The sequence below is a fragment of the Euprymna scolopes genome, chromosome 20, assembly GCF_053919585.1.
Source record: "Euprymna scolopes isolate OS-2025 chromosome 20, ASM5391958v1, whole genome shotgun sequence".
Classification (NCBI taxonomy): Eukaryota; Metazoa; Mollusca; class Cephalopoda; order Sepiida; family Sepiolidae; genus Euprymna; species Euprymna scolopes.
Genome location: NC_136501.1, coordinates 25,893,493 through 25,918,937, shown reverse-complemented (window position 1 = coordinate 25,918,937; position 25,445 = coordinate 25,893,493). Strand labels below are relative to the sequence as shown.

Genomic DNA, 25,445 nt, shown 5'->3' with positions numbered 1-25,445 from the left:
CCATATATCTTCTTTCTTAGGACCCAGAACACTATAACAGAAATCTTCTTCTATTAAATAAATCTCAAACATCTGTGTGTGTGTGTGTGTGTGTGTGTGTGTGTGTGTGTGTGTGTGTGTGTTCATATGTCTGCTAAAAATTTTCATCTGAATTGTACAGGCACGAACACGGCATCATTAGTGAGAGATCTCTTGGACAAAAAATATTTTTTTAAAATTTGAAAAAAAAAAAAAAAAAAAAAAAAAATCGTTAATTATTTTGTGTAGAAATGTTGTTTTGTTTGAAGGTGGGATCAGATAAAAACTTTGCTTTCAACACGGTTCGCAAACCCTGCATGTGCTAACCATCATTATGTTCTTCCGTTTTAAAAAGCTAAATTTGTGATGTTATAACATCTGTGTCCTCCTTGGCTGATCAATAATGCTGTCTCTTGCTAACTTGAGTTATGCAAGTTCACGCCCGGCACACATCGATTTTTTTTTTTTTTTTTGCTTACAAAATAATAATAATTAATAATTAGATGGGAGGCCATTTTTTTTTTTTTTTTTACAAAGGCATCACCTCATTATCAAGGCCCAGAGGCCACTCAAGGATAAGGGTTAAAGAGTGTACAGTAGAAATTGGTCAATATAGTAATCATTAGTAATGAAAATTTGGTAAATTTAATAACTTATATGGAACGGCTCATCAAGAACTTATTTACTTTAGACTTGAACACAACCATATTGTAGTCAGCCGGAAAGCAGGAAAACGGAAGACAATTCCACAGGCGTGCAGTTCTAAGAAAGAAGCTTTGTTCATGGAATCTACGTTTAGGTTTAGGCACAGATAAAGAGTGGGGGAAATTATTGATAGTGTTTACAGCTAGACGAGTGTTTCTTGTGAAAGTTTGGTGAGGGGGGGGACCATAGATTGAAGCTCAGTTGAACACTTTCCATGAAAATAACGATACATCAGAGACAAACTCGCAACATCTCTTCTGTGAAATAGAGGTTGCAAGGAGGAGAAAAGGACATCTCCTACGAGGCTACGAAGTCTATTTTGAACTCTATCAAGGCAGGACAAGTCCTTTCTAGCAGCTCCTGCCCAGATGTGGCAACAGTATTCCATCCTTGGACGTACCTGGCTCTTATATAGGTAGAGAATAGCATCAGCAGTGAGATATCTACTGGATCGATAGAAAGATCCCACCATTTTTCCAGCGGCCTTGGCAACAGATTTGATATACGTGTTCCATTTAAGATCAGGAGTAATGGTCAAGCCCAGAAGCTTGTCAAAACTTGAGGCCTCCTGAAGACGAGAGCCATTCATTTCAATTGATGACAAATGTGAATTAGAATGTTGATGATGTAAAGAGAGAAGCTTGGTTTTAGATGCATTAAAAGTAACCAGCCACTCCTTTCCCCATTGTACTACGTGCTCATTTAGGAATTCTAGGAGTTGTAAGCAAACTCTCCATCCAGGTGCTGGGAGTATCCTGTCATAAGAGTGTATTCATTTCTATTTAACACAATAAAACTTGGTTAAGCACTAGTCCCATGAAAGGAGCATTATTACTTTTACTTGTTATTTTCATTAGGTTGGTGCAAAATGTCATTTTTATATATATAGTTGAACATCAAAAAAATTATTTTTGCACCAACCTAATATAACAAAATTATATTCTACGTTTCTAAATTGATAGATTTAATAAAACAAATAAAATTAATAAGTATAAAGAATAAAAAAAACTACAGGCTTAATAACAAGAAAGTTAAAAATCAAATTGATCTGAAAATACAATATAATCACATTGACATGCACCAGTTCCCATTAGCTCACTGAAGTTAAGCAACATTGAGCTTGGTCAGAACAAAATGGGTGAGCATTTAAAGATACTTGATGTGGGTTTGGTTGTTTTTGTTTTACGGCATATCAACCCTTTTTGGGTTATTTAATGCCGAATCCAAAGATTTTAAAGAAAATTTTTTTTAATAGAATATATTTGTTGTTTTCATGTCAGTTTCTATTTAACCCATAGTTGGGACCCTAACAGGTACTACCACTCCGGGTCAGAGTGGACTTGGGAGCAATGGTAATTAAAGGGTGGCTCCACACTCCCAAAGCCCATGAGCTGGGGCTTCACCACTGGATATAGTTTAAGGTCATATTAAGGACCCCCATTGAGGGACTTTTACCCTCTGCAGGGGGGCAGTCGGCGTATTCTAATGCCCCACCGACAGGGCCACTTGATGTGGGAGGGCACTCTACTTATCTGCTTGTTTCTAATCATCTTAGACATTGCCTTGCCACTAGACTAGAGCAATACTAATTTAGAAGAGGTGTGATTGAGGATTGCGCAACATTTGCTTCACAATAACCTCTCCACACAGACACTCTTACAGGAGGTATCCGTTGTCTCTAAAGACTGAACGGAGATGTAATAATTAAAAAATGGAGCTATCATTTAAAGAATTTTTAAAATTCATTTTCATGTACTAGAGTCACCACTTATCAAGACCTATAGGCCACTTGAGTATAAGGCTTAATTACAGGAGTTTTCATTTAGATATACTTTCAGTCCTGAACCTTAAATCAAGATTGTGAAAATCCTGCAATATTTATGAACAAGCTTTGGAAATTGCTAAAATAAATACATTTTATGTATTAATAACAGCTTGATGTGATATTTGATAAGTTTAGTAATAAATAAAAATAAAAATATTTGTGTACAAATACATAAAGAAAATTATCTCCCTTGCTCTACAATGGCAAAGTGAAGGTTCAGTGTTTAGATTAAAAATTAATCAATGCTAAAATAGGAAAGTGTATTAGCAGGGTAAATCTGAGTTCAAAGAAATCAGATTTATAATAAAGCTAAGAATCAGATTTTGATCTTCATAGAATCAACAATCTTTAAAATAAGTCAGAATCAGAGGTTTGGGAATCTTAGGAGTCAGAGTAGCATTAAAAGTCAATACTGTCTTTTCATGGACATCAACAAGATATCTTTCCTAGCAGTTTTTAAAATAATTGTATGGAAAGAGAATAAAATTCCAATGAGGTTAATTTATGTTTTTATATTCAAAGTTAGACATGAAAAAAAGCTCAAAACTGCAAAACCAGAAGTGAAAAATGATTCTTTTGAAAAATTATTTTAATATTTTATATCTTACATTCCAATTAAAATCAACAGGATTGATTGAATCTTCTTGAGATTTCATAGGATATTTAAAACTAGATGACTAGTTCTAGTAGCTGGAAATTTTAATACCACAAGAACCAGAGATACAACCGATTAAAGTTAACTAAGAATATTTTGAAATTGATAAGGTATATTGACATACATCATTCAGAATTATTTTCATGTAAAATAAATATTTGATAATCTTTAATGGTTTTGTAATTTCTTTAAGACCTTATGTTTCTTTTTAATTCAAGAAGTTGTTTGTGGAATAATGAACATTAACTTAATTTTGCTATAGCAGCATAACGAAGTTGTATTCTCTTCATAAACCACTTTCATATTAATAATTATGGTTTTTGTTTTCATTAGACTACTTTTACTTTGATAATTTGAAAAATAATTTTTGTTCAACTTCAAAGTTTGTGAAAAAAATTAATGGACTTTTTTTCTTTTCTTTTTTAAAAAAAAAAGCTATCTTTATAGACAGAAGCAATTTAAACTTCTGTTCCATTCCAGAGAGCGCCCCTTTTTTAGGGAGCTGGATTTTTACCACATTAAAATTAACTTTTGTTTAAGTCTAAAGAAACAAGAATTGTAAATGAGGTACCAAATTGTATTTTAAGTCGATAGTTGTGTTCCATGTAAATGAACTTGTTAGGGATATGCGGACACAAAAAAAGATGGCCGAATATTAAAAATATGTATACTCTTGTCTGATGCATCAAACAGCCATTGAGTATCGGAAAATACAAAAGTCAGAAAAGGAAAAGAGTTGAATGGATGAGCAAGTTTCAAATGATGCAGGTTTCAATAAGGGGAGAGATAAATGCTGCATATGTTAAAAAGACACATTTTAGAGACAGCCGAAAGGATTGTGTTAATGTCCTTTATTGAAAGACATTTACTACTTTATAAATGCACACACACATACGCAAAGGAAAAGCACTTAATACTTACATAAAAAAACAAAAACAAATGATGACCGAACGTCAAACGCAATAAAAGTAATGAACAAATATTTCAATTTATATTCATAAAATAATTAATGATTTATATTTATCAATTATAAAAGTATATACAAATAAAAAACATGACAAAAAATGGTCTAAATATTTTCCATGCCCTCCCAACAAGAACAAAAAAAAAAAAAAAAAAAGTATTTATGAATTAATGATAAACTGTATCCTCAAAACAGATTCAATGTTTCATAATTGAACATATAAAAATGGTTACTTCAGGTGAAAAGCTGAAAGAATGAAACATTTGATAAAGATGAAGCAGATTTGTATAATTTTTAGATAGAAAATGAAAATATCGGAAGCGGGTATGGACAATTCGGAATATTATAAAAGTTGAGAAAAATAGATGAAATGAGAAATCATTGAAAGATGAGCAGATGCAGATAGACTGTCTTTACTGAAAGTAGATGGGAGAGAGAAAAAAAAATAAATTAAAAAAAATGTTTTTTCTTTGTTTGATCTCTACCCTCTTTCATAAAACAAAGAAATGTTGCAAAAATTACCCGCACTCAGCCAAAGGGTTAAAAAGTGAAACACATTAGAAACAATATTGTTTGTGTATATGTATATATATATATATATATATATATATATATATATATATATATATATAAGTCTAAACAATGAAGTGGTGAAATAATTTTATATAGCAAAAGATAAAAATGTAAAAAATAGGTTTAATTTTATACATTTATGGTTAGTAAAACAAGGACTCTATAAACAGATTGGATAACTTAAAGAGAGTCCTGTTGTCCAAAGATATGTAATATTTAAAAACATAATAAAATAGAAACAATTAAATTCAACATTGTTCAAAACCAAAAATAAAAAGAGATAATTAGTAAAGCATGAACTAAGTGAATGCACCTTTGTCAATTAACAGAGAATGTTTTCTGGAAATATGTAAACAAAATAAATTAACAGCTTTCAGATTCAAACTGAATTAGCGTTTCTTTTTACTCAAAGCGACATATTTTTTTTTTTTTCAAAACACAACCATTTTGTAAGTGTACCCGTTTTCAAAACACAGAACCATCAAAATGATTTTGAGAGTAAAACAGTTCATTATGATTTCAACTAAACGCTTTGCATCTCTAAAAGAGTGTTTTATACAAAAAAACAAAACAAAAAAAAAACGACAAGTTTAGGACTTTTGCTATTTTTTAGACTCTGCTAGGCATCGCTTACATAGTCATTAATTGGTCTTGCTCTTCGTGTGTATAAAAAATTTGTTTTTATTTAGACAATGAAAAGTTTTATTTTTATCTCAAGATCAAATTCTGAAAAGAACAAAACATGTTAGGCTCTTAAAGTTGTTTTATACACACACACACAATTTATAATATTAAACTGAAGTGGAAAAAATAAAACAAAGAAAATAAATATTAATGCAACAAAATTAAATTAGATTTTAATTTTGTAATCATTCAGGAAACTTTATAATTTATATATAATTTTCAACTGAAAAAATAGAATCAAATTTTAAAAGGTGAACATTATTCATCACAAAACACAAAAAACAACTGTCTGCCTTCATAGATTCTTAGATATCAATTTGAAGACAGGCAAAAATCATTAGGTCAATTTTGAACATTACAACCATTTTCTCAATTTCACTATAAAAACATGTTCCATTGGTTATGTGCGACAGATATCATATATTGTTTTACCATGTTTTAATGTTATAACACTAGTTGCAATTTCATAGGAAAATGTCTTGTTACCTTATTATTATAACACTCCACCATACAAGCATGACAGAAATATTGTGACTTTCTTTCAGAGCTATCAGTCTTCTCACTATCACTTCCAGAGTCCTAAAAAAGAAAGCATCCCCTCAAAAAATTAAAGATAAAGAAAACACTTTACATATTAAAAAATATTATTAGATATCAATCAGTTCAACCTAAAAAAATTAATATTAAACTGTTGATTCTATCAGATCAAAGAAATTGTAACATGAAATATTTTCTTAGTTAATCTTTTATGTGAACATACACAAACGTGAAAGTCCAAACTTGTTGGGTTTCTTAAAATGAGAACTTTTATTATAGTATTTTCTTCATATGAAGTGTATATATATATATATATATATAATTTCATGTATCCATAAAATTTTATGAAGAGGAATAATTTATTTATCAATTTTCAGTTTTTTCTTTCGACAGTCCTCAATATGCGAGTACAGCTAAATAGTAAGTCATAAAATAAATGTGGCAATTAAACTACACAGAATTTTCTGTTTCATCCTCGTAAGGAATCATCAGCCTTATGAAGATGAAACATGAAAAATTCTGTGTAGCTTAATTGCTATATATATTTTCATAACTTATATATACGTTTTATTTTTTATTACCGTATCTTTCTGTTAAGTTACATTAATAATGTAACCTAACAGAAAGATACGGTAATAAAAAATAAAACGCATATTTGCTCTACAACAGTATTGAGCACTTTCTTCAGTTTTTATTAATTACCATCTCAACTAAATATATATATATATATATATATATATAAGATTTACTAAATTCATGTTTAATCATGGGTTTCAAAGCAGAAAATCAAAATAACTTGCTCATCTTCAAGACAAACATGAACATATATAAAATTACTTAAGTGAATTATCACATTTACATATGACTGTCTAATAGGTCAATGGAATGAAATGTACTTAAAACAGGAGGTAGATTTATCTTGTCAGGTAATACTGGCAGTTTTTTTGTTTGTATTCATGTGGTATGCTCGATAATGAGTAGGTTGTTTTGCTACCTTGAAAATACTATCAACAAAACTAGGCATAATTGCATAGTAAATTTAATAAATTTAGCTCTTACACCTGTGATTATGCTCTTTAAATTTCTTCACAACAGAATAGTCTTACTATAGATATAGGTACATGTATAGGAAAAAATAAAATGAAAAAGTTAACAAAGCACAAAATATAACAAAATCATTATCAAATAGATAAATATTTTGTTTCCTCAGAGTAAAATAGCAATGGTATATTTGATATATTTTATACAAATGAATATATGAAAGACAATTTAAAAAAAAAAAGATGAGAGTGGCAGAGGAAAGAGGGTTAGGTAAAATATATCAATATAGCAGCTCAGTTGAACTAGAGGTAGCTCCATTATAAAAGAGGGAAGGATGAAGTCAGTGGAGCGTCACAGAATAGATAAAAATATGTATGAGATCACTTACAGTTATTTTCAGTCACAAAATGAAATAAAAGTTACCAGTCAAACATTTGCAAGGTATAAATGTAAAATATCAGTGTTACATAGTCTGGATAACCAGGTACATAAATCTGATGCTGTCATATAGTCTCCTTTCTTGGAGAAGTAGAGAGTAATCCTTTACATAGAGACAAATGGATGGTCAGATGTCTGCAGCAACTGATCTTTGTTCTTTTTTGTCTGCTCGCAAACACAAGGTGTCCACATTTATTAAATCAGAGTTGGTTCATAACTCCAAGTCCTTTTGTAAGAAAGGATACATTTGAGGTTGCAACAAAATCTTATCATAAAGACACAATATAAGCCTTGTAGTTCATTGATTTATTGACATTATATCTCTATAAGCAGAATCACATAAAATCGCATTTGTTAAGCAACAGACATTAAGACTCTCTTCCAAAGCTGACTTTTGAGAGAGAGGGGGAAAAGCAACAGGATTCTTAATACATGCCTGCTTCTGATGGTTGTTGCTAGTAAAAGGGCTGACTTATTTAACTTTTGTCATAATGTTGTCACACAAGATTCCTCTCTCTCATAATTATACAACACTGTTGGAGTATACAACCATCGATTACTTTAAGGAATATGAGGATTTTTTGTTGTTTATTTTACTGTTAAATTGATAAAAATCTGAGGTTATTTTTTTTTTAACTAAATATTTAAAATTAAAAAAAAATAGAAAAATAATTTTATATAAGAAAACACTGTAGTATACATTCTTAATGACTTATAGGGTTACTCTGAACTTAGTTCCATTGAATTACCAAATCTTTTAAAACCTGTATGTTTTATTCAGTCATTCAGAATTAAAAGGTTATAAATAGGAAACTGCATATTTGTAACAAAATGTGTTAGCAGATTTGAAGCTTACAGGATAAAAAGTTCAGATACTTTTTTGTATTTGTGTAAAATTATAGAAAAAGAAATAAGTACCATTAAAACCTATTAAAAAAAAATAATTAAAAAAGGAAGAGTTTCCAACGTTTATATGAAATTTCCTCTTTGCATTTTGATTTATTACAATTGACAATGGAAGAAGAAAAACGAAAATAACAAAACTGATTTTGTAATAAATACATTTAGTTTGCAAACACACAATCGTTGCAAGCATCCATAGTAAGTATACGCAGATATAACTGATGTCCTTAGGTTACATGGTACTTTGCAGTAGGATTCTTACAGTATAAAAGAAATGAAACTTAATAACTAATTTCAATACACACCTCAAAATGTTCTTTAATAACACTACTGGTAAATAGTCCTATAAATTGCACGTCACAGCTCTTCATATGAGATTATAAGAAATAGAAAACAAGAAAGTTGACAAAGAGAGGGTAAGAAAAGGGAATCAAAGGTGAAATTAATAGTAAAGAAAGTTAGTAAGTTTTGTTAGTAAGCTAAGTCAAAAATTAAGTCAGAAGAGAGGGAAGAGAGCTCAAAAGTTAGATGGATACAAGGATAGTTCCAAAAGTAAAACCTATATTTTTTTTAACTAAAAAAGTTGAAGAGCTATGAAGGTGGGAGTGGTACCATTAAAGTCTTTTTTGTCCTCCAGAATTTATTTTTCTACATGGTCACCACCATTCTTAACGCACTTTCGATGGACATTTAATAACGCATCTCTGCTTCTAACACACATCCGTGACAATGGTTACTTTCTTAGTCTCATACTGTCAATATTGGTAACAGAGAGATGAAACTTTCAGGTTATGAATGCGTAAATTCAGTCATCATAACAATGCAATTTGAAATCCTCTGATCCATTTGAGCGGAATAAAAAAATAGGAGGCATTACTTTTGGAAAACCCCTTTGTAAGGGAAAGACAAGTTCAAAACACACAAGAAAAAAGCAAAAGAAAATTTGAACTACATTGTTTAAGGTTTCTTACAATTTCTTTTTATGGCTTCGACAGTCAACATCACTAAAAGATATGGTATTGATACTTTTGACATTCTATTTAGCAGTATTAGGTGTTTAAAGTGGTGATGTGCAAGCTGTCAATTATGTGGTACACAAAATAGAAGATGAATCGTAGTACTTACCCGCATGCCGTCCTCAGTAACGGAACGTTTATTACCATCAATTGTAACTGTTAGGCCACCATTACTATGTTCAGTTGATTGAATCTGAAAGTTTGAATGAAAAATATGATACTAAATAATAAACATTTCTAGATTTCAAAATGAAGAAGATATGCAACTTGTAAAGTTGTAATTTGTAACTTGTTAATAGAAAAAAAATCAATTTCTATTTTTGAAGACAAAATTGATTTTTACAACATCAGGATTACTATTAATATGAATATGACTGCAAAATTATACATTCAAAAAAATTGTGTAGCCAGAGTGGAAATAATTGTATTTTGAAGATCAGCACAATTCAAAAATTTAGACTGAATAAAAAAAAAATGTTTAAAAATCTTATAACTATTTGAAGTTGAATAATATATCTAGAAAATATACTTACAATTTTAAAGTAACATACAAAATTGATTTTTAAACATTAATGACATTCTATAAATGTAAACAAACTTGCATTGGTTTTATTAAATGTATATACATAAACATCTGAAATACACCCCCACGCACCCCCATCATTGGAACAAAACTTATTCCCAAACAATAAAAATGCTATGTATAAAAATCCTAAGACCCCCCCCAAAAAAAAAAAAAGAACATCAGATACATAAATTTTTTAATATGTTGTTGTAAACTTGGGATAAAATATTCCCAAAAGTTAGATATCTAGTAATTTTAAAATATTAGACTCATATTTGCCAAAGAGTTTGAAAATTTCTAATGAAATCCAACATAATTGACTATAATACAGCTAAATTTCAAGAAAAAATAGCAATTTTCCACAAAATATTGGAGTTTTTTTTTTTTTATTAAATGAAAAAATAAATAAATAAATAAATAACATTTCTAATTAGTACCCAAGTATTCTTAGACTATAATTTTTGGTAGAGTTTTGGTCAAAACAAATATTGCAAAGGGAGGGGGGGGGGTATGAAAAGAATAAATATAATATATTCTATGTTTTAATCGCCTTTTGTTTAAAACATCTTTCACAGCAATGAGAAATGAATTTCAAGATGGCTGTGTGATCACATGTGGAGGATAAAGATTACAGTGTCACCAGATATTCAAGAAGGAGGGTGTGCCTGTATATATAACATTGAGGTTGCTATTAAAATCACATAATTTGCATATAATTAGCATAAAATTAGGATCTGACAAAACAGCTGTGCACACTGCCATTATGAATTTCAAAAACAAATCAATTAGGAGGAGCTTTAAAGACATAGAAAAAAGGAAAGAAAAAAATGCTAGAAGAAATGGACACTTGACAAAACAGATTACGACAAATTGTCCGACAAGTTTTTACAAGAAAGTACATGCAACCGGGCTTCAGGAAGTCAGTAAAGTAATTTACATAATCGAGGGAGGCAAGTATCTACAAAATATACATATCAATCAAATACGTTCAAGAAAGCTTGGAGTCAAGGAATCAGCTATCACAGACATTACTCTATGATCCTTTTTTAATATGAGCAGCAGCAAGGTTTTGTCAGCTAGTGACATTCACCCTAGGCAGGTTGAACTGACTTTCTCTGAAGGAGGAAGTGTCAAGATATTATAAACTTTACAAGTGGCCCCCAGTTGCATATATATCCTGGTCAGGGGAGATGACGACATTAGGTTTGAGTAGTTCTTGCAGGCAAGTGTCAACGTTCTTCCAGATACAGTGCATGATATTCCCAAATAGTCACCCATCTGGTACTGATCAAGTCAATGTTGCTTAACTTTGGTGATTTAAGGGGAACCAGTGTGCCAATGTAATTATGTCATATTCCTCAGAGAATTATGCAAAATGCCAGAATTATACAAAATGCAAATATAGAAAAAACTGGCTTAATGATATTCAGATATGAAATGAGAATGAAGGAATAGGATAATGTGGCAAATAGTAATTAAAAATAGAAGGGTAAATCAGAAGTGTAGTATGTGGGGGTGGGTGGGGGTGTTTCTTAATTTTCCTCAAAACTTTTCCTTATTGTTCTGATGCTATAATTAAGTTATGTCTAACTTTTGTTCCTCATTTTCATTTAATATTGTTTGCTTCTCTTAATAGTGTTGAGCTTTTCTAAATGTTCCAATATTCATTTATATTTCAAAATAGATATTAATTTTGAGACACTCTATAATATATCTATAGAAGAGTCAAAGTGAGTACAAACCAATCCAAAGAAAATAGAAGAGCCAATCTAGTAACCAAACGGTAACAAAGGGCCCTTAGAGCCAACCAACCGCAACCACTCCCACAATACAATGTTACCAATGCACCCAACTATTCAGAGCCCAAATTGTTTTTTCCAGCCATAAAAGGACTTGCCATACTGATAATAACTAAAATTCTTACAACATTCATAAAGTTTTCTCTTCTGCTTCTTTTCTGTATTGGACTTGGAAACTATGATATTCGGACACAAATGCATGCCAACAACGATATATATAATTCTATGAATCTTATTTATCTTGTATACATGTACACAGAGTGGTTTCGCAAAGAGATGACGTCACTTCTTAAAACATGTGGAAAACATACTTTATTAGTTTCACTGCCTTTGCCACGAAACTTTATTCCATGCTCATTTTTAAGTCTCGCTTTAGTTTCAAATAACAATTTTATTGCTATAATACAAGCCTCTCTATAAGAATCTGTCCATTATCCTGTCACACCTCACTTTCATCAAAGTATCATTATTTTTGTCATGTTTCAGTTTGAAGCAGGATTTCCTCTATCCACCTTCAAATTTAAGTTGCATTTCTTCACTTTGTCATGCTTCAAATACCAGCAATGTTTTTTCTGTCTGTTACACTTCAGTTTTAAGCAAATTTTTTTAAAGGTCTCTACTGAAGATGGGTAAGCCTCTTAATACTTCTGTAGTTTACAGATGGTGCTAGTTTGGATTTTTATGTTAGATTTTACACTCTTGTGTATTAAATTGTTAACCTCTCTCTCCACGTGTTAAAAATATGTTTCTAAATAATATTATTTCAGAACAATTTATAAATTGAACAAACATCTTAAAAAGAGGGGGGGGGGGGTAGATCAGCTTCACTCATGTTTGAAAATAGCAAATTGATTACTCAATACGTAGATTGAAACGACCACATCTTAATAGATAAGTTTGATTTTTAGGTTTAATCAACTAGCATGAAGACCCGATGTTGCCCAAGATTGAATGAGGATCAACAAATGTTCAATAATTTTAATGGCATCGAAATCTGTAAAATCGTTCATTTTGCAATCAAATTGATTGAAACTGCCGCAATGCACAAGGAGAAAGGTTCATATGCCTACCCACAATGGCAGTCCATAGTACATTGTAGTCTACATTGCACTGTAGATAACCTACTGTTTATTTTATAAAATTATTTTATTGAATTAAAGTTTAAAATGCAAAAATATGGTATCATGGTTCAACTGTGCTCTAAACAGAAACATTCATTTCGAATGCGCTGCTGTCTTATCAAAAACCTACCGTTGATTTCATATGCTGGGTCTTTCTGACTGTGTAGTGATAAAACTTCTCAAATGCACTTGTAATGTTAAGCTGTATAAGGGTGTTAACTTTGGTCAAAATCAGATTATTCCTTCTTTAATCAGATTTTACTTATCGGAGGCATTCAGATACAGAACCGATCTCATCACAACATACATTTCTATGAAATTTTAAATAAATTGGCGCAATTATTTCAGAGTCTATAGGGAACAAACTCGCACCCACTCACCACACAAAGTGCCTTCTATAATATAAATCTCACCTGTCTGTTTAAATGTATGTATGAATGTATGTACATCTCACAAAATCTTTCGACAGAGACGATGGATTTTCATGAGATCAGTATCATTTTGAAACTCATTTTAGGCGACAAATATCGAAAAATTAGCCGGAAACATTAATTCCTTCACCCTTAACTGGGCACTTTTCTACAGGGAAGGGGTCGCTTTTTTCGTCAATATTTTCAAAAGTCATACCCTCTTTTCGATTGACTAGCCTTAATTTAAACCTACGTCACTTCCAGTTTGGCGATGGGCACAACAGCTAACGCATCACAACTTTTTTTTTTTTTTCATTTTCTTTTCCTTCTTCGCGGTACGAGTTCGAGCCTGCTTGCCTACTACCACTTTTGTTTTCTTTGCGTTTGCAATTTTCATTTTTTGTTTTTTGCTCAACCAACACCCTTATACACACCTCCACTTTCTTTTCCGCCTTCGTGTCACAAATTCAAGCCTGCCTGCCTACTATAATTTTTTTTTTTTGCACAACACACACCTACAAACACCTGGGCAACACCGGGCACCCAGACTAGTTTATATATAAGTAGAGATATTAAAATGATCACATCCTCTTACCTCATCATCTGTCGGTTCAGCAGGATCATACATTTCATCATCATCCTCCTCCTCATCATCATTATCGTCCAACTTTTTCTTAGCTGCAAATGTCAATTATGACAATTGATCAAATAATAGTTATAAATATGAAGTTATGGCGGGAAAAAAACTTTTTCAGTGAATAAGATCATCTTTACATAACGATTCTTTAAATAAAGATTCCATAAATAGTATATTAGGAATTTTATAAATTTCTTTTGAAAAATGATCTTTCTTTCTTTTTTTAAATAATTTCGTTTTTATTATGTTTTTTTTTTCTTAACTAAACACCAATAGTCAGTTGCCACATTGAGATTAGAAAGATGAAGAATGAGATGACCATTTTTAAAGTTAGCAACAATAAAGAGCCCAACAGCAATGAACAGTCAAAAAGAGAAAGAAAGGAAAAAAGGAAAGAGAAAGAGAGAGAGAGAGAGAGAATAGAGAAGGAATAAATATAGAGAACATCATATGGACATTTAATGGAAAAATGAAGGCATTTTGTTCCAATCTCTCAAACGAAAAAAGTAAAAATGAAAAAGTAAATGAAAAAAAAAAAATGACCATGTTACCCTCATACCTTTTTGGGTCGATAGTAATTAAGGGTCACGTGAGAACTACAGGTAAGTTGGCAAGGTATAACACTAAATATTTTTATATGAGAACACGTTTGTGCATGAAGAAGGCACTGATTGTTCAGAATTATGGGTGTTTCTTCAACCTTATTAAAGAAATGACAGTCTTTCATAGAAATGTGGACAGCATTAATTGAAAGAGGAGAAAAGAAATGAAAAGGAAAAAGGGAATTTATAAACAATATTTTTTTAAATAACTGTTTAACCCCAGATTATGGAATCTTGCTTAACATTTTTAAAGTATGTCACAAAATGAATGAAAATGAATTCATAGATATGTTTCTCAATGAATATCTAAGACACAATAATTAAGTTACCCCCTCCACTCACACAAATTTTGTGGTGTAATAATTAAATTCCATTGAGACAATCAGAATGTGAAGGGAAAGTATTTTGTCCAGCATTTTTAAGCAAAAAAAAAAAAATAAAAAAAAATAAAAAAAAATGCGTTTGCAAATATTATAAGATTATCAATATGCCACCCACACACACACACACACACAATACTTCTGCAGTTAAAGAACCATGCTATTTTTTTTAGATAGGATTTTCAAGTTAAACTCAATTTTTACAGTATCCTTTGTTTATTAAATTGTTAGGTGAAAGTACACAACAGTTAAAGCCTGTTAAGAATGGGTTTCTAAACAATATCATTTTAACATGGTCTGTAAACTGTAGAAGTACTATATATGCACACACACACGCACATAAATAAGAAGAAATCATTTAAAGATAGAAAGAGTGATTTGTTATCCAGTCACAGAAAATAATGAGGATGAATTTCTTCTAAACTTAGTAGAAAGGGATAAACTGGCCAGGAACATATGCAAGAGGAATGGGGAGGGAGGGGGAAAAAAAAAAGAAAAGAAATAGATAAAAAGAAAGAGAGAAAGAAAGACTAATAGTAGGAGAAGGGTGATACAGAGAGGAGGAGGAGGAGGAGGAAAAGAAGAGAAGCAGCGGAAATAACATGCTTTTTGTGACATTTCATCTGCAGCTGAATACTTGTTGGTCAGCAACCAACAAAGCAGATGTCAGCAGGAAAAACCAGTTATTATTACTTTACCTGAAGTATCACGCTGTCTTCTATTGGAGGGTTGGTCTTTACGACCCTGAGAGTACTGTGGATCCCGTTTTTTAGTAGTAGTAGTAGTAGTAGTAGTAGTAGTAGGGTTACCTCCCTGTGGCCTTCTCCTGTCATTTGGGCGGATGATCCGTTCTTTGCCTCTGGAGGAGCGCTGAAACCATGACAAGGGGCCAACGTCTTAAGAAAAGGTTGCATAAATCGGCCACAGATAAGCCGTCAGATAAAAAGATAGAAAGGGAACAAGGTGGAGAGATTAAACATAATTGTGCGAAAATACACTCAACAGCGAATGAATTCACTATAGAACACATGGCCTATTCGTAAAGGGAATGAGATGATGTGCTAGAATGAGAAGAAATGGACTAAATGAAGAAGTTGAGCATTTCAAGCAACAAGGTTTAATGGATCCCCCAAAAATAAGAACAGGGTTACAGTGCTGTGCTCTATACCAGAACATGAAGTAGTTTCACAGTAATGTCAACTTAGAAGAATAAACACATTAAAAATCATAAGTAAAACCCCTTCTGATTTGCTAGTCATAAGAAAAAAATAGTCAACAGTAGCCCCGGAGGTAGATTCTTTGGCTGTAGTTTTGTGTTTATTTTCTTTATTTAAAATATAAAGACTTTTTTCGTTCCCCCCCCCCCTTGAGAAAGATGAGTTGAGGTAATGAGAAAGATTTTCTATCTAAATCAACATATATTGACATCCTGCCAAGCAACGTGGCAAGCTATCAAAAGAAAACATCCGAAACAATGACAAATGTCAAATTTAAGAAGGAGAAAAATATCAGGGCAGACTGGAACAAGTTGGAAATGTTCCTGCTTTTCCAGGTTAGCTTTTGTTTTATTTTTTTATTTTTTTTTGATTTATAATACAAAAATAGCAAATGGACTTTTGAAAAATGGAGTTTGATAGAATGAAAACCTGTGATCGGAATGCTGAAAAACTCAATGTGCATGACAAGTGGCTAACATCACATCCATTGGAAGATTAGTTTTCTTCATCAATTCAGTCAATGGTAAATTATAAATTTTATTTTCACAATGAATCTTATATGTTAAAAAATATAAATCACAAGATATAGTCTACTGAAAATTGTCTGCAAATGCAATTATATATATATATATATATATATATATATATATATATATACATACATACACACACATACACACACATATACTTGATACTTACCTTTAAATAACTTTTACAATCTTTAAAAAAAACCATGAAAGGTTTTTTTTTTTAAACATTTAGAAAGATAAAAAGAAAAAAAAAATGATATCAAAGCAACAATGAAAATAGTGAAAGTTTTTAAGCATTTTAAAATTTGTTGCCAATCATCTTACCCAAAAATAATAGCTCCTCCTACCAGCAAAAAAAAAAAACAAAAACAAAAAAAACAACAATAAACAACAAATAAAAAAAAAAAGGTGTAAAAGGCATAAAGAATGAATGCAAAAATATGCATAATATTTGTATAATGTTTCACCTTCAATGCAAAATGTTGTTTGACAAAGAATAAATCTTGGTTAAAATAAAAATGTTAGTGCTTGATGGACATTCAGAAAACCTAGTCAGTTTCAAGTTTGATTACAGCAAAGTCACCAAATTAACCTTTTGCAGCCAAATAAAAACATACAAAAGCTAGTTGAAACTTGTGTCTATGTAGAGAGTATTTTACAAAAGAGCAGAAATTGTAAAATTAAGATAGAAAACTGAAAACTATTCTAAAAAAGCAAGAATAGATATTCTTAAGAAATTTCCAATTAATGCAGCAATGAAAATGTAATTTAAAATTGAAGCATGACCTAGTGTTTGTAGAGATGCAAGAACGCATTTAAAAACATACCATTAGAAAAACAAAAAAATATTCATATTTTTGGAAAAGCACTGGATATCTTGAAGAGTAGAATGAATCAAATAAATGACAGGATCCACAAAAGAAAAAATATTAATTGAAAAATTATGGAAAATAATGAAATGTTGTGCAAGATCGAACAATGTTAGAACAATAAGCATTCGAATTAACAAATGGAATGAGATACAATGACATAAACTCTCAAATTCATGATGCGTTTTATTTTCTCTAAAGAAAAGAAAAGCATTAAAACAAGAAGGAACAATATCAGAACTAAATATAAGATTGTAATCCCATTCATCCAGAAGTAAAAATTAAATAAAACTGTCAATTACAAAGAAGATATTTTCTAATTGCAAAAAAAAAAAAAAAAAAAAAAAAATTTTGCAGAATTTTAACAATCATTATTATTGATAATTCTTAAATAAAAGTTTATTTTGCTGGTTTCTTAATGTTTTTACAAAATAAATAATAAATGGATCAACCTTAGTCGAGGGTGACCCAAAGGTTCTATTTTCATTGACTACTACATCAAGATGTAGAGGAAGGTACTACTCTTTTCCCTGGAATTCTCCACTTATACTTGATTTTCACCTTATAATGCAGAGTATTTAAAAAAAAAGATCCATTGACATTAGGAAAATCTTTTTCAATGGCAATAATATGAAAAACCTTTTCAAAAACACCAACCCAGAAAACTGTCATTTTAAAAAGACTACTTCCTGAAGAATCAACAATAACTTCTATAATGCAAGGTGTTCTACAAGTTGTGAACACATTTGGACATTAAATATTTCAAAAACTATTAAGGATATAAAAAGCATGCTGATATATATATATATAATCATCTATATATATATAAAAGGCAAAATGTGTGTGACCATTTCGTGTATGTCTTCAAAAGGCTTTTCTCGCACACGGTTCCGATGTCGTTACGATCGCTTACAACTGTTTATATGGGTCCTAAATAATAATATGTACAATTTGGGAAAGTGCGTCGCATATAGATTTATTTACGTCGACTTTTACAAAATTATTGCTATTTTGGCTCCTCGTGTGTTGATGAGGCTTTTTCGTATAAAAAGCGAAACTAATTCAAAGTTAACAACGAACAACGTTCTCGGCATTGCACCGGGAAATGTCCAGAAGCAATCAGCTTTGATCAATGTTGTACATCAGACAATTGTTATTCAATCTGGACAATTGGGAGCTGGTTCCCCTCCCCCAACATCTGTTGGGGGAAAAAAACAAAAACAGTTAAACTTGGGTAAACAACTGCATGATTTCTATTTGACCTTCTTAATTAGGTCAAATGGAAGCAGCAGAGTTAACTTTTATTGCGCACGCCTGTTTTTATAGGTCAATAAATAACTTCAAATGTATGTCGCGGTGACCTAATGGGTAACGTCACCCGGTTTTTTTTTCACACATTAATTTCCAACTCAAGGGTACGGGTTCGATTCTCATACTTACCTACCAAAACATTTTTTTTTATTTACCCCCCCCCCCCCCAAGTTTGGATTTACCTCAAGACACCCGGGCATCGCCGGGTACCCCCCGCTAGTTAATAATAAAGTTAAGCTTGATAAATTTATTATTTTGATTAATCGGACAATTATTCTCATCTTGGTTATTATTGGTACAACGTTTCGGTTGCTGCATCCCGCGACCTTCTTCAGATATCAAATACATAGTTACCTTTTCTCTACTAAGGGAAGGAGGGGTTAGCTCTGCATTGCAAGAATTTAAAACATGGGTTTGAGGGTGGTTCCATAGATCATAAAGAAAGTTCAATCTTCAAGGGTCACTAAAATATTTTTTTTAAGGCTTTCCTATGACTCAATTTTTCAGGATATCTATGCTAATTGTTAATATTGAAAATGTTTTGTTTTACGAAACAGAGAATATATAACGTTGTGCTAATAACACCCAAGATGAGAATAATTGTTTGATTAATCAAAATAATACAAACATTCACATCTCATCTCAAAAATTCAGAATTGATAAATTTAGTTTCATTTAACATATATAGTTCAGTAGATATAAAATCTTGAAATTTGTCCCAAACTTCTGGAACACCCTGTATTACCATTTCCCAATTATCCAAAACGGGTGTTATTCGCATAACATTTCAGCTGATGTAACCTCTGACTCCTTTAAGGTGTGTATCTTGTCAAATTCTGGAATCTGCATGGAATTTCGAATGGAACCCTTTATATAATCCACAGGGGTAACATAATTTCTTTCCATCAACCATGACCGGGTAGAAGTTTTAAGTAATTTACAATTGTATTCTTGGTATCAATTGCACCAAAGACAGAACCTTCAACCTCCAGAAGAAGAATGTTAATTACAACTGACTTTTTTCTCATATTTTATTTGTTAGGCTACGGGTCCTTGTAGCACAAGAGCATGCTACTGCTGTGGATTAAATAAAGTGTTTCATTCGACATTCCAGACAGATTCCTGAGTTTGATAAGATACACCTGAAGAGGGTTAGAGATTACATCGGCTGAAATGTGAATAACATGCAGGATGAGAACAGTAGTTCAAATAATAAAAATTACCAATCCTCATCTCAAAAATGCGGAAACAAAACAGGTTAAAACATTTTATAATGATATAGAATTAACAAAAACGGATCCAGTCTTAAGAAGCACCTATTCTATCTGGGCTTTTAGCAACATTGTTATAAACTATGGCCTCTTATAAAGATGAATGAATGCATTGAAAAATGATACCTCACATTTAAAGATGAGAAACCAACAAAAATTTAAAATATAATGTTGGCTAAGTGACAGACATAGCCTCTCTTAGAGATGCTGGGACGCATAAAAAAAAAAGAACAAAAAAAAAAATTAAAAAAGATGAATTTGCCTCCAAAATGTGAAAGCATCATCAACTAAATAGCCAGATGAAGAATGATTATATTTTGAACAAAAAGATGAGGATGATGATAATAAAATAGTTTTGTTTAGCAAATTTTTCAAATGAAAGCTACAAAGATTCTTTTCATAAACAGAGTAAAAGTGTTAATGGATTTATATAATTGTAAACATGTTAGGTTAGTCAAAAGCCAACATTTATGACTCAATGATAAAAAATACAAATCAGATAAAAAGAAAATGTGAAGAAAAATAGCAAAAATAAATAATGGCAGGTGTAACCCTTTGGCAAGAGTAATTTTTGCAACATTTTTTTGTAAGGATTTTTATTTATAAAAATAAAGACCCCTTCCCAAAAAAGATTTCCCCCATAAAATATGGAATAATATATTTTGCTTTGAGTTGACTTATCAACTTTTCCCATGTAAGAATATGAAGAAGTAAACGGCACTCAGCCAATAAAATGAAATTTTAGTCTGAATTGACAAAATTTATAAAAAGTGGAGAAAATGTTTGTTTGATGTTCAATACTGAAATCAAGATTGGGAAAATGCGCATTTATTTGGTGAATGCGACAAAATACCAACATTCTAGTTGACACATTAATAAGGCATAGAAATTGACATGCATAACACAAGAGAGGGTGGGTGGGATGAGAGTAAAAATAGTTAAAAAATAAGCGCAGAAGGAAAAAAAAAAAAAAACAAACAAAAAATAAAAAATCTCCAATAATCATTACAAGAACTTATGCAAATTATAAGCGTTCAAACTTGTCTCAACTCACAGACCTCGTTAAAAATAAGTTTTAATTTATCAACATATTTATATATTAATTCAGCTTCTATCTTGGATGATTAAAGTCTTTTGGAGATATACACTTCTTGAATTTTTTGATGGAGTATGTATAGGCTCAAAGCAAGTATCGAAATAATGCATACATTTTTAATTCTGATTTTGTTTTTTCTGGCGAGTCTGGAAACGATGGCTGGTTTTCTAAACTAACAACCTTTTTGTTTTCAACAGATGAATCAGCCGTATAATTATTAAAAATTCTTTATTAATAACCTTGGGATTTAACTTCTCCAAGTTTGTGTTTGAATATATATATACACGCACACACACACACACATATATATATATACATACATACATATATATATATATATATATATATATATATATATATATATATATACATACATCCACACACACACACCCCAACAAATACACATTAATATATATCATTGATGATGACATATTAATTAATATAAATTTAATGCATTTTCATTAGAAAGATTATTTTTTTTTTAAATAAATGATTATCAGAAAAGAAATTTAAAGCAATTTTCCTACAAATCAGTGTCTAAATGATTTTTTAGTAGTTCCAGGATTTGAAATAAATGTTTCATTGCTATAAAAGTATTTCATCAAGATTTAAATGAATTCAGCTTCTAAATGGATGAAATCATACTTAAATACAATTGAATAAATGGTATTAAATTTACAATTACAAACCAGTTTAAAATTATCCTTATTTTATCATATCAATATTGCATTAACCAATTATGTACTATAATAGAATAGACATTTTATTTCTTGGGCGTTTTTTTTTCTTTTGAATTTAAGTTTTATTATTGTTATTGCATTCAAACTGGTCGGGTTGAGCTCATTCTTCCCTGGCATGCATTAAAAATCATGGCAACTCATTTATAGCAGTCCTGAGCATCATCAAACAAGATGGCTAACAAATTATCATTCCACCATTGAAGGTCAACCAACTGCGAACCAAATACTCAGGCCAAGTTCTTGATGCTTGTTGCCCAGGTCTTCAGCTGTTCATCGACACACTTGCGCCACCCAGACAGACAGGTAGGAAAGAGCATTTTTATTCATCAGAATAGTCAAGGTAACAGTTACGATACAAAATAAATATTGTTCTTACACAGTTGGGCTTCTATAGATAAACTGGTTTCAATTAAAATTTTCATGGAAAAAAAAATGTAAAATTAGATATTTTTGTATGCATATTTTTCCAAGAAATTTGATTTTGTAATTTGTGTTAGTAAATACTGTCATTTTATTTAAGTTGTCCATATTTTTGAGTTAACTTGCATTATTTTTTCCTCTAAAACCTAATTATGTAAATGAAATTTCTAGTCAAACAAGAAAAAAAAAAAATAATACTATGATTAAAAAAGAAAAAAAAAGGTGAAAGGCTTACCTCTGTGTTGTCTTTCTTCATCTTTTTCACGCCACTAGACATGCTTTCTGATCCAGCCCGTCTCTTTAAGCCGGATGTCTTGATATCCAACAATGAAGGTAGTTGGCCATGAGATCCCAACATCCCAAAACCCATACCAGCGGCAGCAGCAGCTGCTGCAGCAGCAGCACTACCACCACCTTGGGGATTCCTATTACGCCCTCCAGAACTCATCATTGACCCTTTCAGTAAAGTATTAACAAGAGCAAGTTGTGTTTCCCTCATAGCTTGTTGCTGTTGAACTCCCAGGTTTTGACGCTGCTGCTGCTGATGGTGCTGCTGTTGTTGGTGCTGTTGCATCATCATTCCTGACCCCATCCCTACCATACCCCCCATACCCATATTTGTAGCTTGTTGAGGCATCATACCCCCAAAATTACCCATGTTATTCATATTGGCCATGTTATTATTCATACCACCCACTCTACCACCACCCATATTGTTCATGCCACCACCACCCCCTCCTCCTCCCATATTGTTCATGCCTCCTCCGCCCATATTGTTCATGCCTCCTCCGCCCATACCTGTTGGCATGGAAGGTGCATGGCCAAGGATGCCAAAACCCCCACCTTGTCCCGCATTAATCATAGGGCCAATATCATTCCCCAAAGGTCTTCTCCCATTTTTATTTCGGATATTATTGAGAGCACTGCTATTTCGATTATTAGAATTTCGGAAATTCATCATGGCCTTATCTGGAAAAAAAAAAAAAAAAAAGATATAAAATAGTAAAAGAGAAAAAAAGAAAAAAAAAGAAAAAGCAATCGAAAACCTTTAGTACAAAAAAAGCAAAGCTGGAAATAATATTGGTTTGTATTAAATGAATTTGAAGAACTCGTTATAAGTACAAAAACATTTTTGATTGGTCTTACTTATAAGGAGTTCTCAGAACTCGTACACTTGAACATATAAAAGGAAAAGTTTTCTCCGCTTGTAAAAAACCTCATCAGAAAAAGACAAATTCAGTCACAATCCAGGTGTTCTGACACACAAGATTTCAAGCCTCTAACCACTTACAAATCTGGAACTCATGTTGACTCCCAACATCTACAGCCTTCACTAGTACAATCTACACTAGTAAAATTACAAATGGATTGTACTGGAGGCCACAGAAGCACAATACAGTGATAAATTGATGGGAACTGTTCAATTCCCTCTAAATGAAGTCAAGGGTAATATTTCAACTGTAAGATTACTTGTTGGAGTTGGCACATCCTTTACATACATTTTAGCTTTGTGCTGCATGAAGCTGAACACAGATGCACGTTGCTTTGAGAAAATCAAGTCACTATATTTAGACATGTTGAATGGAATTACAAGAATTTATCAAAGTAATTTTTCTTCTTTATTGTTTCTTATTCAAAAATGCTAGCATTTACTCAAGTGATAGAAATAAATGGTCAACATTTTGTCTGAATAAAATATGGTTTGGTTCTTGGAGGCCATCTTCCAGGTATTTTGTGAAGAGAAAGGAGGGAGTTTATTGCAATCATCTTTTTCCTGAGTTAAACAGTCTAACCAGAACCTAATGGATTATCAAACTGCAACATTTTTTTTCATGTGTGATTATAGGTATACAAATTAAATAATTCAAACTCACAACAATTCATCTGTGTATATAGAAATTTTTATTCCAACTTGCAAATAGAAGTGCAATATCATCTATAAATAGAAAAGCGAAAATGTATGTGTGTTTGCTTTTTCTGTGTGTCTACAAAAGGCTTCTTTCAGAGAAGCGGTCGGTCAGTTCACAACTTTTTAAAACTTTTTATATCACATATAAATCATAATATCTCACAGTTAACAACGCAGCTCGCCTGTCTATTTAATTTGCTCGATTTCGGGAAGATAAATATTCAATATTTGTCGCTCGCCGCATGTGGGTTAGTCTTTTTCCTATAACATCTTGGGGGGAAAAAAAGCGTTCAGCAGTAAATGAAATCCTGCAGTCAAACTTGGCCTAATTAACTCATTAAAACGAGCACCTGCTAAATCCAAGTAATTAAATAAATTCAAGCGTGTTTCCGTAAGCATGTCGCTGGGGCAATGGTTAACGTCGCATGTTTTTTTTTTCACAACTTTCCCCCAACGGTTCTGGTTCGATCCTCATACTTACTTTTTTTTTAACCCCCCCCCCCCCCACACACACACCTCCAAACACCCGGGCAACGCCGGGTACCCCTCACTAGTTATTTAATAAGATAGAACTATTGTAGTAATTGTTTATGGATTTAAAAAGCACTTAAATCAAATTTCATAAAAGAAGATTCACGTAAGCAATAGTTACACTCATTTCAAAACATTCGTTGGCACAAAGCTAAGAATGAATCTGTTTTTTCCTTTATTCATCCAAGCATACATGCTTCTCATCAGATTAGAGAAGTGAACACATACCCATCTATAGGTAACAATTAGTCAAGCAAAAAACAAGAGAAAACAAGTTATTTACTTGTTTTCTGCTTGACTAAATATTACCTATATGTGGCTAAGTATTCATTTCTTTTTATAATCTTCTGAAGTACATATACTTCTGGATGGATAGAGAGGAGAGAAATAAAATAGATGTATATATATATATATATATATATATATATATATATATATATATATATATATATATATATATATATATACACACACTAGCAGTATTGCCCAGCCTTGCTCGGAGGTTGCTTTTATGCCATTTTATGCTTATTTTGATCTATATCTTTGGTAATTCCAATATTTTTTTTTTTTTTTTTTGTGATGCGAAAATTATTTTAGTAAATTTCAGTTATATTGAAACCTTACTGATCAACGTAGTCCCCACACACTGGATACATGCCAGCAACAATCCAATTTCTC

The 25,445-nt window shown here is 31.5% G+C and overlaps 1 protein-coding gene across 5 annotated transcripts in view; it reads right to left on the bottom strand.

The window, feature by feature from the left end:
* Positions 1 to 25,445, bottom strand: part of LOC145241375 (uncharacterized) — a 101,677-nt gene that overhangs the window by 22,359 nt on the left and 53,873 nt on the right. For 4 of the 5 annotated variants that reach the window (XM_080104252.1, XM_080104254.1, XM_080104253.1 and 1 more), the window contains exons 2-6: positions 22,563 to 23,296; positions 15,572 to 15,743; positions 13,850 to 13,932; positions 9,469 to 9,552; positions 5,911 to 6,003 (exon numbers count right to left, since the gene is read on the bottom strand). In XM_080104252.1, the coding sequence (XP_079960378.1) occupies positions 5,911 to 6,003; positions 9,469 to 9,552; positions 13,850 to 13,932; positions 15,572 to 15,743; positions 22,563 to 23,288 (1,158 nt within the window). In that variant the 5' untranslated portion in view covers positions 23,289 to 23,296. The remainder of the gene's footprint in view (positions 1 to 5,910; positions 6,004 to 9,468; positions 9,553 to 13,849; positions 13,933 to 15,571; positions 15,744 to 22,562; positions 23,297 to 25,445) is intronic. The other variant, XM_080104256.1, reaches the window with a different exon arrangement.